Genomic DNA, 18,689 nt, shown 5'->3' on the forward strand with positions numbered 1-18,689 from the left:
GTCAATGATATACAGGAATTTTTCTAGCAGGGATAAGGAGGTGATTATTCCCTTGTATAAGGCAATGGTCAGGCCACACCTTGAGTACTGTATACAGGTCTGGAGGCCTCATTTCAAGAAGGATGTAGAGCTGCTGGAACGAGTACAGAGAAGGGCAACAAGATTAGTGAATGGAACAAAGGATTGCTCTTACGAAGAAAGGCTTCTTAAGTTTTGCAAATTACAGTGTCTGGAGACTAGGCACTGGCGAGGTGATCTAACAGAGGTGTATAAAGCCTTGAATGGTTTGAGCATACTCAATGCCGATGGGATTCTTCCTCTTGCTCAGAATAATCACCTGAGAGGGCATAAATTGAGATTGAGGAAAGACAGATGTAGGATAGATGTGCGTAAATTTGCCTTTAGCCAGCGGGTGGTTGGTTGGTGGAACAGACTTCCATCCCTTGTTATGGAAGTTGATAGCCTATATAAATTTAAGGCTCAGCTGGACAGGTATTTTGAACGAACGGAGGGGTGAAATGGAAGTGGGTTTTTTTTTTGTTTTTTTTTTTGCTGATGCTGCATAAGCTTGCTTTTTTGCATCATATGCCTCTACTAATGCTAATGCTAAATGATAACAATTGGAAATGAAAAACCAGCAGAATGAAGTTTGCTTTTTATCTTTTTTTCTTTTTCTTTTTTTTATGGTTCGCAGGTTTACCACAGCTGTATTCATTAAAAATGACAATAAAATCCTCAATATTTTTTTTTTTTTTTTAAATTACACTTTTAAGATGGTTTCACTAAGTTTTGTGAAAATAAAAATACCAAAAAAACTGCTTGAGCAAAAGGACTGAGAAATTCAATGGTACCAATTATATTTTACAATGGTGAGATGAAGAAGGGGTCAGATTGAGTCAAAAAGACAGATTCTACATCAAAAACCATAAGTTGCCAGCTATGCAAATATATGGACAGATTCAGAAGATAAAAGAAAAAATTAAGTAAAAATAACTACTTTCACCAATGAATAAAATATATTTAAATATTGCACTGGTTTTCCATCTCATATTCATACTAAATGATGTCCACACAAATTGTCCTTGAAAAACTACAACAACAGGAGGGACAAAGATTTTATATATACAGGGAGACCATAATAAACACAAAATAGGATTTTTCCTAAAGAATTTCTAACGATACAGTTCTGATATTTTTTCAGAATAGTTTCACAATCACTTTGAAAAGAAATAAAATCATACAATACAAAAAATGAAATGGAAATGAAAACATTAAAGCACAGTTCTTGTTAAGATTATACCCCTGGCACATCTTTCTACTGAAATATTTTTTGAAAAAGATGATGAAAATATCAAGTGTGGTTTGCTTACCTACAAATACAGGCTCACAATCAATCAATGTATCAAGGAGTTATTTTTGATGCTGCAAACATTTATATTAAAGGACGCTGGAAGAGTAGTTTTTTTGACAATTCTGACAGCAATCAGGACACAAGGAGAAAAGACAGTGATCAATACTAAAAATTATAAAATAAAGGGTGTTATTTGCAACTAGGCTGTAAGCAGGAATGAAGTAATGAAGAGTATGATACAGAGTAAATGGTAAAATGATAAGTGTAAGAGTACATGAAATAAGCTATTAAGCAATGACAATATTCTTATTGGTTTAGACAAAACTGACGGTGAAGAATGTTAAATTTTTTTGCACAACACTGGCAATAAAGGATATTAATTTGGAGGATGTAAGAACACAGCAAGGAGAAGATGAAGAAAATGTCATGTAGTGATGGAGAAAGAAATAACAGCAGAATTTCAAGGGTCAAAAAAAATTATTTTTTATGAACATCCCAAACACAAAAAGTAATAGAACCTACAGTACTTAGTACCATTCATGAGTTTAAGGTGGAGAACAGGTACTTGTTGACATTAGACACAAATTTCTGCAAATTGAAATTTTCAAGAAATACAAGTGTAGGAATGTTGCTCCAGAGAACAGAAATAAAAGGGATAGTTGAGGAAGAAGAAAAATTAGTTCTGTGAGTTTGGAGCTGGAGAGCAATGGATGGTGACTGGTTGAGGCATATGTTCAGGCTGGTTTGGAAGACAGTGGTGGAACTGCAGATAACAATTCAGAAGAACAGTACCCATGGAAGTATCTATAGAAAAAGCAAGCACAGAAACAGAATGTTTATGAGACAGAGAGTGGAGCCATTCTCTGTCACTGGTTAACCTGCCTGCCTTCTTTCAAATAAAGTCTAGGAGCCTGAGAGAGGTTTTGGGAACAATATTCCAAACTATGGCACATTTCATTACATATGTAGAGTCAATAGCTGTTCAGAAGTAAAATAATGCTGAAGATAAAAAAGAAAATCTGTTTTTTTTAATGCAGAGAAAGTCATATTTATAATGTGCTCATAACAAGAGAAATCAGAAGACAGAGTAATCCCAATAGTTACATATGAGCTAAGAAATCTGAGTTTGTCAAAGATGAGCATGGCAGCAGTAGACCCTCTTTTACAAGTTAAATAACATAAAATTGAGTTTTAGAAGGACTGAAGTTAACTAGGTTTTCTTTTCTCCATTACAGAATTACATGGCAATTGGCATTTAAGGAATTGTTGGAAGATTTTTGAAAAAGTTCAAACTGTTTATGTGGCATAAGGTTTCACAGATTTTAACTGGAATACAGAGTGCATAGCACTATATTCCACCTTCAAATAAGCCAGTTCTTATTCCACCACAAATAAGTCTGTCCTTATATATTTGAAAAACTATGAATAGGATTCCATAGTTCTAAAATTTATAACTAAATATATTGCACCTGACAAATATGGTACCTATTTCCCCTCGCAGAGCTAAATGTTTAGTTTTGCAATCATCTTGTGAGCAATTAACATTTCATTGATGCATTTTTTATTGGAGACAGGAAATAAACCAAACATCAATAGCAATTACACTAGGATAATTACTGATGTTTTTAATAATTGAATTGTCTAATTAAGTGAACATATCACAGAAGAGAATATAATAATGGAATCCTTTGCTGTAGCTGGTTCTTTTCTGTGAGGCACAGTTTGCTTCTACCCATGTCTATTGTGAACTTTGTATTTTGCCATAAATAAACCACATTTTTATGTCCCCCCACCCCAACATGAGGGACATGATTACACATTATATCTGAAACAGCAGTATATTTAGGAGAGTATATCAAGGTTTCACTATACTTACATTTCAGCAAAGCTTTTAATTCCACATGAACAACTGCTATACAAATTGGAGTAGTGTGGCATTAGGAGCAAGTTACTGCTATGAATCAAGGGATGGTTGTGTCGGGAGACAGAGATTAACTATTAAAGACCACTGCTTTCGTAAACTAATGTTATTGGTGGAATGCCTCAGTGTTCGGTATTGCGTCCTTTACTGTCTTCAATATTTATTTACCATACTGATGAAAGCATATCAAGTTTAATGTCTGAGTTTGCAGATGACAGCCAGGTTGGCAGGGTGGACAAATGATGTAACAGGAATCAGGGTATTTTACTGCAACAAGAGATAGAGAAACTAAACATATGGGTTGAGAAGTGGCAACTGAGTTTTAACATTGATAAATGCAAGGTACTGCATTTGGATAGCCCCGGAATAACATACCAACTGGGTGCAGCCACACTCGAAGTGGCAGAAAATGAAAAAGACCTAAAGATAATTGTACAATTCAACATGAAGTTCTCTGAGCAGTGAAAACAGATACTAAGGCTCCTATGAGAATTCATGCGATTCCATTGATGATATACAGGAACTCTGCTAGTAAGGACAGTTTTCAAAGTATATTTTTTCAAGCAGTCTCCGGGGTTTCCTCTATATGCCATAGTTTCGTCTATAAGGCATGTACCAAAGCCTGCAGTATATGAGAGTGTCATGTGTGTGATTCTGTTGAATGTTGAGTGCCAGCATCTGGCAACAGCTAGCAGGGACATGGCCAAGGTGTATTTGTTTAATTGCGGTCTCCAGGGTTCCCCCCTATATACCCCCGTTTGTTTGTTTTTTGGTTTTTTTTTTAGGAGCATTAGCAACTAAGGCCATATTGCTCCGGGGATATGTGGTGGTCATTCCCTAACCTTTCCACATTCTCCGTATTTGGTGGTCACGGGCTCGAACCCTGGTCTAATCAAGAAGCGTGTGCTACGCACTGCTGCTCCTGCCCACCTGGCTACGGAGGCGCCCTATATACTCCTGTAGCATCTTAAAAGGCAAAAGGCCAAGACCGGCAAGTGTGTGTGTGTGTAACTGCTAGTAGACCTCACCAGTGAAACATTGGTCCATACGCACTAGGGGTCCTAATTCTTGTCAGAAAAACATGCTCCATATTAAGCAACCACTGCCTCCTGCCTGGATAGCAGGCACCATGCACGATTGGTCAATGGACATGTGTTTCTTGTGCCATACATGAAGGCGTCTGTCAGCGTGTTGCACCAGGTATTTGGATTCGTCTGATCAGCACACTCATTTCCGGTCCTCTGAGGTCCAACCAACGTGCTGTTGATAAAATGCTATGGTGTCAACAGCATAGCATTTTGCTGTCAGCAATGATTAGCAGTGAGGAGAGGATATCTCTTGGTTCATCTGCTGTGGAACCACATACATTCGAGTGCATGGTGCATCATCATTTGGAATATTGTTCTTGCATTCCCCATGTTGGGCCCATACAATGCACTGCACTCTTCGCTCACTACGAACATCCACCTTGTATAATCCTTTACAGTTGTCCATAGGAAGTGGTCTGACCTGTTCAACACCATTCTTTCTACACCTTAACCACAATGGGCCATGAACAACAGACAAGACAAGCTATTTCCAAAATGGAAGCACCCGACACACGAGCTCCCACAAACATGCCCTTTTGAAACTCTGTGATATCTTGACTATATCCCATAACTACTTTATCACTTTGACTTGCACAACCAGATGACAATTACCACTGCTCTAGCATACAAAGCTGTTCAGTTTTTTATACTGAGAGCTATAGGGTACAGTCCATTATGGATGGGGTGGTCACAATTCAATGATAACTGAATGTACATATACATATTGTAATATAAAAAATAAAAAAAAAGGCAATTTATAATACACAGGAAAAATTTCTGTTCATGAACTGTGGAATTTATACCTTAATTATATTATATTACCTATAATATATTCCATAGGTACCATAAGAATCACAACTCAGGAAGACATACTAATTTAATCTTGACTGATTTGAGGTATATATTTAAAAAACACAGTGGTATGCTTTGTGTATGCAAAGCATATCATTGTCTTTTTGCTAATTCAACACTAAATCAAAATATGCATGTTTCAGCTGAATTCCATTTCAATCATGGAAAGATTTCTGCTCTCACTGAGGACAAAGCAACTAGTCCTCAGCATTAAGGCTTGGGCTTATGTTCAACTTAGATAACAAATACCATTATCCAAAATTCTGCCTAGTTTGCTAATATCTTTTTAAATTGTATAGTATCACAAGAGTAAGTGCTACTCATTTAAAAATCTGTATCAACCAGGACAGATGTTTAAAAGCTAACTGGTTTCTCAGCAGGGTGTTTCTATTAGCAAATGTATGTCAAACTGTGAATAATGTACTCTGTCTAAGTGAAAAGTTAAGCAACATAGGAAGTGAAACTTCCATTTAAAAACACAGCAACTGTTCTGCTTACCTTGAACCCCTAGATTGGGCATGTTTACCCTACAGGAGGGCAGAGTATTTCAACTGCATTAAAATACCACTGCAATTCTATAGTACAGTTCAGTAGCATTATGAAGTTACTGTCATCATAATGCACATCATTAATCAAGAAATAAAATACAGTATCCAAAATAACAAATGAAAACATATGACAGGAGCAATTTCATCAGAGGGTTCACAGCTAAAATTTCATTTTAGCTATGAAAAAGGTAAAATGAAATTCTGTGCAATTTTGAAACACTTTGTATTTCAAAATTGCACAGAATAAATGTAAGTGCATATTCTACAGCTAAGAATAAGAATAAAAGTTCTTATAAACATGTCTCAAAAATCTTTATTTCTGAGATATTGAACATAAATCACTATCTGGATACAGCTGGATATAATACATATCCTAGGAGCAATTTCATCACAGGATTCGCAGCTGCAATGATACAGTTCTAAAATTAACAGATGTAAAAAACATAAAAATCCTGGGAAGAGTTTTTAAGTATTTCTTTATAGTGCCTCTGTGTTAATTTTGAAATTGTATCATTACAGCTGCAAAGCTCATGCCAAAATTGCTCCTGGAATTTTTTTTTTTTTTTTTTTTTATGAAAACCCCAAACATGAAATGTATTAAAACCTATAGTACTTAGTACCGTGCATGGGTTGAAGGTTGGGAAGACGAAAGAAGATACTTTTTGACATCAGACTTTAATTTCTATAGATTGAAGTTTTCAGGAAATAAGTATGAAGGCAGGTTGTTCCAGAAAAAGGACATTGAATGAATAAATCAGGAAGAAGAAAAATTAGTTCTGTGAGTCTGAAGTTGGACAGTAAAAGGATGTTGACCAGTTTGGGAGAGAAAGTAGGAATTATACAAACCAATTCAAAAGAACAGTGCCCATGGAAGTATCTACAGAAAAGGCATGCAGAAGAAACAGAACGTCTAGGAGACAAAGAGTGGAGAGACTTTATTACAGATGAGTCATTAATTAAACTAACTGCCCTCTTTTCAATAGTATCCAGAAGCCTAAGAGAGGTTTTGGGGGTATCGCCCCATATGTGGGAACAATATTCTATGGTAGGGTGGATTTGCGATTTGTACAGAGTGAACAGCTATTAGGAAGAAAAGTAATGCCAAGAGAGAAAGAGAAAACCCAGTTTTTTAGATGCAGAGGAAGCAATATTTGTTATGTGCTTATGCCAAGAGAGATTAGAAGACAGGGTAATCCCCAATTGAGATATATGACCTTGCCTAGAAATCAGTCATCAAAGATAAGCATAGGAGCAGAAGAATCCTTTTTGCAAGCTATAAGAGTGGACTAAGTTTAAGAAGGATTGAAATCAACTAAGTTATCGTTGCCAAACTGCAGAATTACCAGGAGATTAGCATTTAAGGAATTGGTAGTGGATATTCGAAAAGTTGAAGCTCATTGTGCAGGGCAAGATTCCTTAAACTGGAAGGTAGAATGCAATGTGCTGTCATCAACAAAATTATGGATAGGATTTCTGTTCAATGGAAGGTCATTAATATACGAGAGGAAAAGAGTGGGAGAAAGAAGTGAACCTTGGGGAACACCAGTGTTAGTGGAGAAGTTAGAAGACAGAGGCCATCTACCATCATTCACAGTGAGCAAGAAAACTGTATACCCAATTTTAAAAAAATTGGCAAACCATAAGATGGAAGCTTAATTGTATCTTTATGCCAAACACGATCAAAAGCCTTTGAAATGTCAAGAGAAACTGCTTGAGTTTCACCAAACTTTTTCATTGAATTTGTCCACAGGTGGGTAACATAAGCTAGAATATAACAATCAGTGGATCAATACTGATGGAATGCATACTGGCAATTGTTGATCAGAAGGTTTCTAGACAGTTTAAGAGTTGGCAGTTAATTGACTTCTCCATTACTTTAGAAAGAGTAGAAGTAAGTGTAATGGGATGATAATTGGATGGGAGGGATTTGTCACTCTTTTTAGGAACAGTCTGGATATGAGCAAATTTCCAAGCAGAAGGGAAAACACCTTTGGAATAAGAAAGTGAAAAAAGGCAACACAGAACAGTGGTAAGTTCAGGAGCACAGGTTTTGAGAACAAGTGGAGAAATACCATCAGGACCTGAAGCTTTCTTAGCATCAAGATAGTTTAAAATCCTTGTGACAGAAGACCACAGGTTGCATTGAATGGAGTTTATTGGGAATGGTAGGAGGTGGTTTACTAAGACCATCAATACATAAGTTAGAAGAAAAGTAGGTATGCTAGCAGGTCAGCTAGCATCTTTGGATGAAGTGGCATTAAAACTATCTGGTTTTCCCAGATGTGGGAATACAGATGGATCAAAACTTTGGCAGGAGATCAGAATGCTCGACTACCATTTGGACAAGAAACAAGTTTTCTACTCTTAGCCAGTTCAAAATCTAGTTTAGTCTGATTAATGATTTTACAATTGTTGTGAGCTTTGCTGTGGGCAGAAAATGAACCTGGAGATTTGGATCTGTGTACTGCCATGCATAAAGCACATCCTCTGCTGATTTGCAATGGATATGTCTTCCAATAGTTTCCACAAACTGTTTCATGGAAAATATAGGAATGTTACTCCTGAAAGCAATGCTGGTAAAAAAATTAGACCCAATAAGATTGTTCCCAAAAACACCATGCCACACATTAAAGGAAAGGTACATTAATAACTCATACCTTTGGCCTAGGTATGAGTGTTGTAGGATTTGAAAATTCCATTTCTTTCAAAATGCAATTCATCTGTAATCAGAACAAGGCTGAAAAATTAAGGATTATGTGATCTACTTCAAAATGAGCCACTGACAAAAGATTCTACATTTATTCACATCTTGTGATAACAATTCTTGTGTACTGTGAAATATTTTGAAATGAATACAAACTGCTGTTCGTATAATGCTCCCATATGCTTACAGATGACCTAACACCTGATGTAGTAGAAGATACTTGTACAGCACAATGTATATGCTATTCAACATTTGAAGTTCATCAAAATCTTCCTCTACAAGCATTTACTTGTAATGATTTCAGCACACTTGTTTCTCTAAGCTGTCTATTCACAGAACAAATATTTTACGATTCGGTACTCATCAAGCTGGGAACTATTCAATGTATCTGCAAACAAAAACTATACAATTCTCACAAACCTTACCATAAATTAAATTAGAGTTTTCTCCCATATCAGTTTAACAGATGATATACTATAAACAATGAGGAAATCAACCATGGAACCTGAAACTCAAGTAACAGACAGGTTGGCATTACTAGTATGTACCATTCCACACATACTGGTACTTGCAACTGAGTAATTAATATGATTCATGTAGGAGGAACAGCACTATTCATGTTGGTATTGTTACGTATGTTTTGTGCTGTTTAAAGCCCATTTTGAATAGTCATATATTTTTATGAACATAAAAATGTTTTGCAATTTTATGCTTCTTTGTAATTTATGATTAACGTTTAATACTCAGAAGTGAAGGCTTTTGACACATTTATAGGAATTTTTTTTTTTCTTATTTTTAACTGTAGAATATGCTGCTACATTTGTCCTGTAAAATTTCAAAATGCCCTTTATTCCTTCAAAGTATCATAATTTTGGTGTTACTTATATTGTGTGACTATTATACAGGATATATCCTTGAATTCATTATAAATATGATATCTGCCACAGAAATTCAATATGGCTATTTGGGACTGTCAGGTTCTGTTGTGATGAATCTCATGGATCCATATCTAAGGAAAGGGCATTCAGTTTTCAGTAATAACTGATATAATAGTCCAAACCTTTTGAAAACTCTACATGGTAAATAATAGGTGCTTGTGGGGCTGTGAAGCCAAACAGAAACATATGACAAAATTCCAAATTACACAAAACCAGAGAACAAAAGCTGTTGCACAAATGAGTTTTAACTATAAAATAGCATGCTGTCAACAATCCATGAAGACAAAATTACTTAAATTGATAAATTAGATTGTCTCGCTAAAATAACTCAAAAGAAACCTGAACGTGTAACTGATTACAATAAGATTATGGGTTTTACAGTCAAATCTGGTAAAAAAATCAGATTTCTAAAATTGTACTTAATTTACATGAATTTTCAGTTAAAGAATGAATTTTTCTGCTCTATACCATTTTCATGTGGTCTGCAGTGACTTTCTTAAGGGAAAATTATTTTACCATTAAGCCTTTATCTCTAATTCTACAATAAAATTTTAACATTCCATACCAGCTAAGTAGCATCCGACAAACTTTTTTTTTTTTTTTTGTCACCTTCATGAATTTGGGAATAGGTCTGCACTCAGTCAAATTAATTTTCCTACCAACAATTTCTAAACATGTCCCTAATCAGAAATATCCATAGCTGAGCAGCTGTTTTCAAAAGCAAAATAATTAAAATATATATAAAAAAAACAAAAACTGAGGAAAAACAAACCATAATGTCCAATATAACCAACACAACAACCAATTAGCCAAATGACATAATGAAATTACCTTATCATGAAATTTCAGAAGTTCACTGGGGAGGGGAAGGTGAAACAAACAGAAACAACCACAAAATTAGAACAACGAAAATGTTGTTATTATTCCAAAGTTCATTATATGTATATTAAATACCAAAAAATATATATAATTTCACCATTAATTAGTTATAAGGGCAGTACCCTTATTTTGAAAAAAAGTTTTGTTTGAAGTTGCATGTCTTCTTCCTAATGAAGGAAGAAAACATGCAACTTTTTTTTAAATTAAATTTTGCATTTATATGCCATGCATTTGTATTAACCAATGGTATTAGTCATGGTGTATACAATCAATTTTAGTGTATACCTCTCACACTGTTTTCATACTGAGTGTTCAATATAAAACAGTTTTAATATCTCACACTGTTTTTATATTGAGTGTTCTCCCTGTAATACACATTCAAATGAATAACTGATATATATATATACAATATGTAATAAAATAAAAAATAATACTAGTTTGAATTAGTGAAATGGAAATTATATATATGTACTGGATGAAGGATGATCAAAAGAAAACAGATGATAAGGCATATAGCAAATGCAGCACAAAAATTCTTACCTCAGCAACAGGTGAATGATTTCACCTCTTTTGACAGATATTTTTATTGTAACAAATTGCTAATAATAATAAAAAAAATCATTAAAAAAAGTGACAAGGAAATACATTCCACAATGAAACAAAGATTACTTATTATTATATACAGCTGTTCCATAACAAAAGACAAAATACAAAGGCACAAATGACAAAAAATTAATAATGCATATTTCTTCTGAATAGTCTGTAATAAATAATGGTTGAACACAGAAAGAATATATGAAATAAGCAGAGAAAAATCTTCAATTTAGATGAAAAAAAAAAAAGTGGTAATAATAATAATAATGGAAAAATGAATGACAGAAGGTAGTTGTATGTTTTTTTGTTATTAATAATTTATTTTATAATAAATGGTAAGTAAAATACGTAAAGTTTTTCTAATTTCAAATAAAAAAAAAAAACCAAAGTCCCCCCCCCCCCCAACCCAAGTGAAAAGTTTATGGAATTCTCTCTTTTCTCTAGTGTGTGTGTGTGTGTTTTTATTTTATTGTTTTTTTTATATACTCTAGTATTTTTTTTTATGGAAAAACATGTCATATTAAAAGTTGTGATAACTATGGCTACTACTGTTTTCTTTTTTTCTGTATATTTGTAATGCAGAATTCCTAAAGACTTTAAACCTTTAAATATATCCCAAAGTACAACTACATTTTCTCTGTTAACTGGCTATTATTAACAAACATCTTCACTCCTCTTTTAAATAAAAGTATTAAACTTGTAGAGATGTTTTAAAATAAGCACATAAAATTCAACAAACCTAAGCCTGACAACTAATAAACTTGATATATCTGACAGGTAATAATAATATGGGTTTCTAATTAATTTATTTACCTTAAGTCCATTAAGACTTTAAAACATTAAAATAAGATGCAAAAATTACCTGATTCTGCTGTGGCTGTTGGGATGACTGACTTACACTGCCTGTTGACTGAGGCTGTTGTTGCTGTTGTGGAGCAGGGGAATTCTGGTGCACCCTACTTCGAGTGAGAGCCTGCATGTCTGGCATGAAACTCTGTGTTGCCATGGCAACAAGGCTCAAACGCTGTAGTGGTGAACATGACAACAGAAAATGTAGGATTTATATCAGTAAAAGAAATTGTCCAGGCAAAAATATACAAAAAAAAGCATTTATATAAAAAACCTTTAACTATACACTGTACAAAAACATAAGATATAAATATACCTACAAAAAAAATGAAATGAATGTGTACACATAAAGTTGCTGGATGCATGCCTCTCTTGTATATTATGTTGCTATGGAAACACTGATGTTAAACATGTTTACTGAAGGCTGCTTTTATAACAACCAGTAATGGTAATCTCAAGGGCTTCAAGCAGTTAAGAATAAAGCACAAAAATGAGGGAAATTAAAAAAATGAAAATGTTCCTGTAGTAGCAAAAACAGTAATAGCAGCAGTGTTCACATTCAAAATTCTAATGAAACACAGTCTGAAAGTAACACTTCCTGCAATGTTTCTTATCAGAGGCAATGCCTCTTATCGGAGCTATGACATATTATCACACCTTTACCTGCCTTGCTAAAGATAAAGGAGAAGGAAAGAAATTAGAAGAATAACTATTACCAGGGTTAAGCAGGAATCATCAAAGTCTAGTCTAAAGCTGACTAACAAAATATAAACATTTATAATTAAAATCACAAAAAAAGGGAGTGAATATAAAAGTCATTTATTATTTTACTTCTTTTCAAAAATTATGTGCAATCATACCTTATCATTTAAAGCTTGTTCATTATATTTCTGAATTGCATAAAATCTAAAACTTCATTAAAAATGCAGTAAACTAAATCACATCAATACAAAATGAGTTTTTTTAGAAATATCTCCTGTACAAATACTAGCAGGACCTTTATTATGATATATCAAAAACAAATGTCATCAGCATTTGCAATAAATTTTTACATAAGAGATATTAATTTGAATATTCTATCTAAAGAATATTCATGACCACAACAGCTTTCTACAATCATGAATATATGATATACTAACGAAAAACAGAATAATTTCAGTCTACAGCTCTCATCTTTGAAACCAAGTTAATGAAAAAGGATGTTCGACTCTAGGGGCTCACATTTGGTGAGTATGGGCTTGGCACACCCAGGGTCCTGAGCTGGATATCATTATTCTTCTCTTTCTTGGCGATTCCTTTCAACTCTCTCTCTCTCTCTTTTGCTGGTGCAGTATAAACTTCAGGCTTCCTTGCACCATATGGCTAATAATAATAATAAAAGAACACAAAACGAATACTGTTTCAGAGGTAAGTGCTGTATATACTGAGGTTATTCCATTTTTAATTAGTTTATGAACACTCATTATTTTCAATAATGTTTTCAATTGCTAAAAAATTTTCCTTTATACATGATATGATAATCATGATAATTGGAGCAAACATTATTTCACATTTTTTTCTAACACTAATTTATACTACTTCATTCTCTTACCCTTTTAATATTTTTAAGATAAATGTAGAACTATAAGAAATCAATTTTACCAAATTTGAATTCTAAAACCAGTCAATGTTTCATAAATACTAAAATACTATTATAATAATACTATTATTATTAGTATTTTACTTTATGATGCTAACAGAAAAATAATGCTTAAAAATTCTAGCCTGAATCAGCCAAAGAAAAATTCAACAATATTAAAGAAAAATAAATAAATAAATGTGTGATACAAATGCACATATAATTATATAATTTAAAGAAAAGAATTTTTAATATCAGTTCAAGAAACGTACATTATACAGTATTACAGCTATAGCTACAAACAAACACAAGAGGATCATCTGATGTCTGAAAATTTTGAATTTTATATTCATTAGGACCATCTCACTACATATAACTGCCACAGCTATTTTCCATTTATTCCAAGCATATTTAATCCTGTCTAGGATGTAGTCCCTAAGTATACAAAGTAGGATAAAAAAAGTTGGAGGGATGAATTTTTATTTAAACAAAAATAACATTTACAAACAATTAATTGGAGATCAGATTTTTCAAAATAATGAGCCTGGCTATTTACACATTTTTTTTTTCATTGGTTATATAATTTCAACAAAAAGTTTCTTCAAAGTCCTTTTCTGAACGTTTGTCACAGCTATCATAACTTCTGCTCCACCAGAAGCAATAACAACTTCAATGTCCCTTTAAGCTTTTCCAGAGCACGCGCGCGGGCACACACACACACCTTTTTAAAGGTCATTTCAAGTGTTTCATCTAATTTGGCCCTTTATGTACAAATTCCTTGGTAAGAGTTACAGAAATACTTAGAAGGGTAATCAGAAACTATTGTCTAGTGTGCAGAACTGCATATTAGATTTCTATCTTCTGACTGCATCTCTCTAAGTGCCTAATGATTTCAAAGGAATTCCTTTACAGCAGGCTGATCATGTGTAAATTATATATTCACACTAAGTCAAATTTTTGAAAAAAATAGGAGAAAGGTCAAGATTTCACGGACCTTTATAAATTTAGAGAAGGCGTATGACAATGTGCCTATAAAACTGCTATGGGAAGCTTAAAAGTGGGCATTATCAGTGAACCACTGATAAATATTATTAAGACCATGTATAAGGACAACAAATATATATGTAGTCAAAATGGGGCAAAGGCTATCCCAAGATTTTACTATTTCACAGGACCTTCTTCAGGGCTGCTGGATGTCACCAATTCTTTTTAAGATCTATATCCATATATGTCTAAGAGAATGGTCCAGAAAATGCAACAACATGGGCATACCTGCTGAGAACAATGTGTACATATTCACTTACTATTCGCTGATGATCAGGTGGTGGTAGCATGAGATATGGATGATGCAAAGTACATGTGCAGGAAACTGGTGAAGACATACAGAGGATGGGGATTAAATATAAATTTTGATAAGACGGAATGTTTAACATTGAAAGCAGAAAGAGTTCTGGAGACAGAAGGATATAAACTTAAAACAGTACATAACTTTAAAAACTTGGTATCGATAATACAAGCTGATGGATTGCCCAGTTGGAGGTCAAGAAAAGAATTAGTGATGGAAGGAAAGTGATTGGTAGGCTGAATGCAATCCTTTGAAATAAGAATATACTCAGTAAGACAAAGAGACTTATCTACCAAACATTAGTACAGAGTGCATTATGCTCTATGGGGCAAAAACATGGACAGTGAATAAAAGACAACAGGGGAAATTACTTGCAACAGAAATGGACTACTGGAGAAGAGTAGCAAGAAAATCAAGACTGGAGAAAATAAGAAATGAACAGGTTTGATAAATGATGGAAGTGAAAACTGACATAATTCAGTAACTGAAACAAAAAAGATGAGGTGGTATGAACATACCACAAGAGTGGAGAAGGATAGACTTTAGCATTAGGGCACATGATGCAAGAAAGCAAGCTCATATAGCATCAGCCAAAAAAAAAAAAAAAACACCCTTCCCATTTCACCCATCCATTCACTCCAAATGTTTGTCTAGTTCTGCCCTGAACTTATTTAAGTTGCTGACCTCCACTACAACAGATGAAAGTTTGTTCCAACTATCAACCACCCGCTGGCTAAAGGTGAATTTTCACACATCTATTCTACAATTGCCTTTCCTCAATTTGAATTTATACCCCCTCAGGTGAGTAATCTGAGCAAGAGGAAGAATCCCATTAGCATTGAGCTTGCTCAATCCATTCAAGGCCTTATACACCTCAATTAGATCACCTCGAAGGTGCCTTGTCTACAGAAGCTGCAATTTGCAGAACTTAAGCTTTTCTTGAAACCTAAATCCATTTAGGCCTAAACATTTTGGACTTCCAAAAGTGATTATGAATTGGGTGGCACCAGGAAGAAGGAAGAGAGGAAGACCAAGGAGGTGTGGATGGATGGAGTCCGAAAAGGTATGGAAAGATGGACTGATAGAGGAAGATACAGAAAACAGAGAACAGTGATGAAAAAGACTAGAATAGTGGGTTTTTTTAAAGTCAAAGAAAATCCATTGCGTAACGGAAAATTCCTAATGAAGATGTACGATTTGTCTTGCAATCTTCTAGTGCTGCTATCTCTTATCTGAAGTAATTGTAGACACAGTTTATAATAGATGGCAGCATAAATATAGCTTTTAAAATCAGAAGAGGAGATTGCACCCGTCAGCCATTATTGTCCAATTTGGACTTACAAAAGCTGAAATTCTCTGGAATTCAGATCAAGATGTTGATGAAACTGAATATAGTGATACATAAATAGATATAGAGGATATTAGTGCAACACAAAAAAAAAATTTTTTTTTTGCTTATGAATTTTTTTAGTTTTTTGCTAAATTCTAATTTGATTTTTGACAATAATTTCAATCTAATTTTGGGAACCAAGTCAAAATAAGAACATATTAATGTTTAAATGCATTTATATACAAAGTTTTGGAACTCCATGAAGAAACGCTCCAAGGAACCAGTGCAAAAGATTCTCATCCCAAGGCTCACACGTGTTCACTGAGCTGACTCTAAAAAGGGTTAATGCATTCTTTAGTAAATAAATAAATATTGCAAGGTCAGGTGGATAATAAGGATGTTGTAAGACAGTTACAGAATGCTTATAAAGCTAATAATCAGCAATTAATGTCCACAGTGAGCAAGAGAACTGCATATCAGATATCTTCTGACTGCATCTCTCTCTCTCTCTCTCTCTCTCTCTCTCTCTCTCTCTCAGAGCCTAATGATTTCAAATAGTCTTATTAACCCTTTCATGAGTGAGTTATGCTGAACACTGCATGAATATAGAAAGCTTTCTACTACAGCTGGCTCTGTGGAATGTATTTTTTGTTGAGTTTTTAAAATTAAATATATTTGTGCAGTAATGCTTTAAATATTAATTCCTTCTTTGTTCTTATTGTTCTTATTTCAACCTCATGTCCATTTCAACTTCAGTGGGGTGAAATTATTGTCAAAATTCAAATAAGAATTTTTTTTTAAATTCATTAATAAAAATTCAAAAAAATGTAAAACTCATTGTCATTTTTTATTTTTTGATGAAGTAATATCCTCTATATCTATTTAACACTTAATTCTAACTTATGAATCTGAATTCCAGAGAATTTTGGCTTTTTTATACAAAAATCAAACAATGGCCAACAAGTACAATCCTCTCCTTTGATTTTTCAAGACCATTTTCATGCTTCCATATACAGTGAAACTTCTCCTAATGGACACCTCTCTTTAACGGACATTTTCAAATTCCCCAACTCTCCTCTATTGGTTTTAACGGGTTTTCAGCTTCTGTCTAGCGGACATTCTCTGTAACGGATGCAGACAGGCAATCTGCACTGTTTCGTTTAGATTAGCACTTAACTTGATGTCCCCATAACAGACAGCGGGTGAGCTCACGGCCTACCCGCTGTGAGCAGGCGAGCTCACGGTCCTTTTTCTAGGAACATTTCTTCCACGTATTGCCTCAATCGTGTGTTTGTTTTCTATTTCTGATTCTCTGAATTTTATCAAGGTTTACGTTGCAGTTCTAAACCCTTTTTCAAGAATTTTAAAGCACATGTAAAACTTCTGATGAATTCGGTGTGTGCAGGGGGGGGGAAAATTTGTTGGCCTTTCGTCTTTTGAGTTTCAGGTTTCAGTTTTGTTCGTGTCATGTGAAGTGCACAATGTCTTCTCGTAAACATTTAACTTTAAAAGATAAAGTCGAACTCATTAATGCGTATGATCGGCAAAAAAATAGTGTTCGCAATCTCGCTGCAAAATTCAAAATCGGGAAGACGCAGGTAAGCGACATCCTAAAGGAAAAAAATGAACTACTCAAACAATTTTGGCAACACGTAAATGATCAGGTTCAAAAATCATTCCCGAAAACTGTTGGACTTCAAATTGACAATGTTACATATGAGTGGTTTTGTCGTGCACGTGCTAAAAAAATTCCCATTAATGAGCCTATTATTAGGGAAAAGGCTTTGGAGGTTGCGAAATCTATGGGAGTAAATGAGTTCAAAGCTTCTGTGGGATGGCTAGACAAGTTCAAAACTCGGCATAAAATTTCTTGGAAAACCGTAAGTGGTGAAGGTGGATCTGTTGATACTGGGGTTGTAACAGAGTGGACCGTCAAATTGGAAGATTTACGTCATGATTTTGAAGCTAAGGATATTTACAACTGTGACGAAACAGGGTTGGTTTTTAGAGCTCTTCCTGAAAAAACAATGAGTTTAAAAAACGAAAAGTGCCAGGGCGGAAAAATTTCTAAGGAATGCTTGACTGTACTATTGTGTACAAATATGCTGGGAGACTTTGAACAACCTCTTGTATAGGAAAACCACAAAATCCTCATTGTTTCAAGGGCATAAAGTTGAATCTTTTGAATGTTGACTGGAAGTCTAATAAAAAAGCGTGGATGACACAAGATATCATGAGCGAATGGATAAGTCACTTTAACCAAAACATGATTCGTCAAAACAGAAAAATTATTATTTTCATGGATAATGCTGCATCTCACCCACACATTGAATTGTATCAATCAAATCATTTTTCTGCCACCAAACACATCTGCAGAATGTCAGCCCTTGGATCAAGGGATAATAAAAAATTTTAAACTTCGCTACAGAAAACGTGTTTTAAGACATCTCATTGCAAACATGAAGATGTAACATGTGCGAGTGACCTTGCAAAGAAACTCAGCATCCTAGATGCGATTCAATGGATTTCCTCTTCAGTAAACAAACTGTCGTGAACTGTTTTGTAAAGTCTGGCTTCTCAAACGCAAAAATTGAAGTTGTGAACAGCAATGTGGAGCACCAAAAAGAACAAGAACTTCAACATCTATTGATAATGTACGATACTTCCGCTAC

The 18,689-nt window shown here is 34.3% G+C and overlaps 1 protein-coding gene across 5 annotated transcripts in view; it reads right to left on the bottom strand.

Annotated features, from left to right (window-relative positions):
- Positions 1-18,689, bottom strand: part of LOC150086088 (DNA-binding protein RFX2-like) — a 483,547-nt gene that overhangs the window by 331,399 nt on the left and 133,459 nt on the right. For all 5 annotated transcript variants that reach the window (XM_090374368.1, XM_090374370.1, XM_090374371.1 and 2 more), the window contains exon 4: positions 11,738-11,899. In XM_090374368.1, coding sequence (XP_090230494.1) covers positions 11,738-11,881 — 144 coding nt within the window. In that variant the 5' untranslated portion in view covers positions 11,882-11,899. The remainder of the gene's footprint in view (positions 1-11,737; positions 11,900-18,689) is intronic.

This window comes from Mastigoproctus giganteus, chromosome 5 (assembly GCF_048544385.1).
Source record: "Mastigoproctus giganteus isolate SK-2022 chromosome 5, ASM4854438v1, whole genome shotgun sequence".
NCBI classification, from domain to species: Eukaryota; Metazoa; Arthropoda; class Arachnida; order Uropygi; family Thelyphonidae; genus Mastigoproctus; species Mastigoproctus giganteus.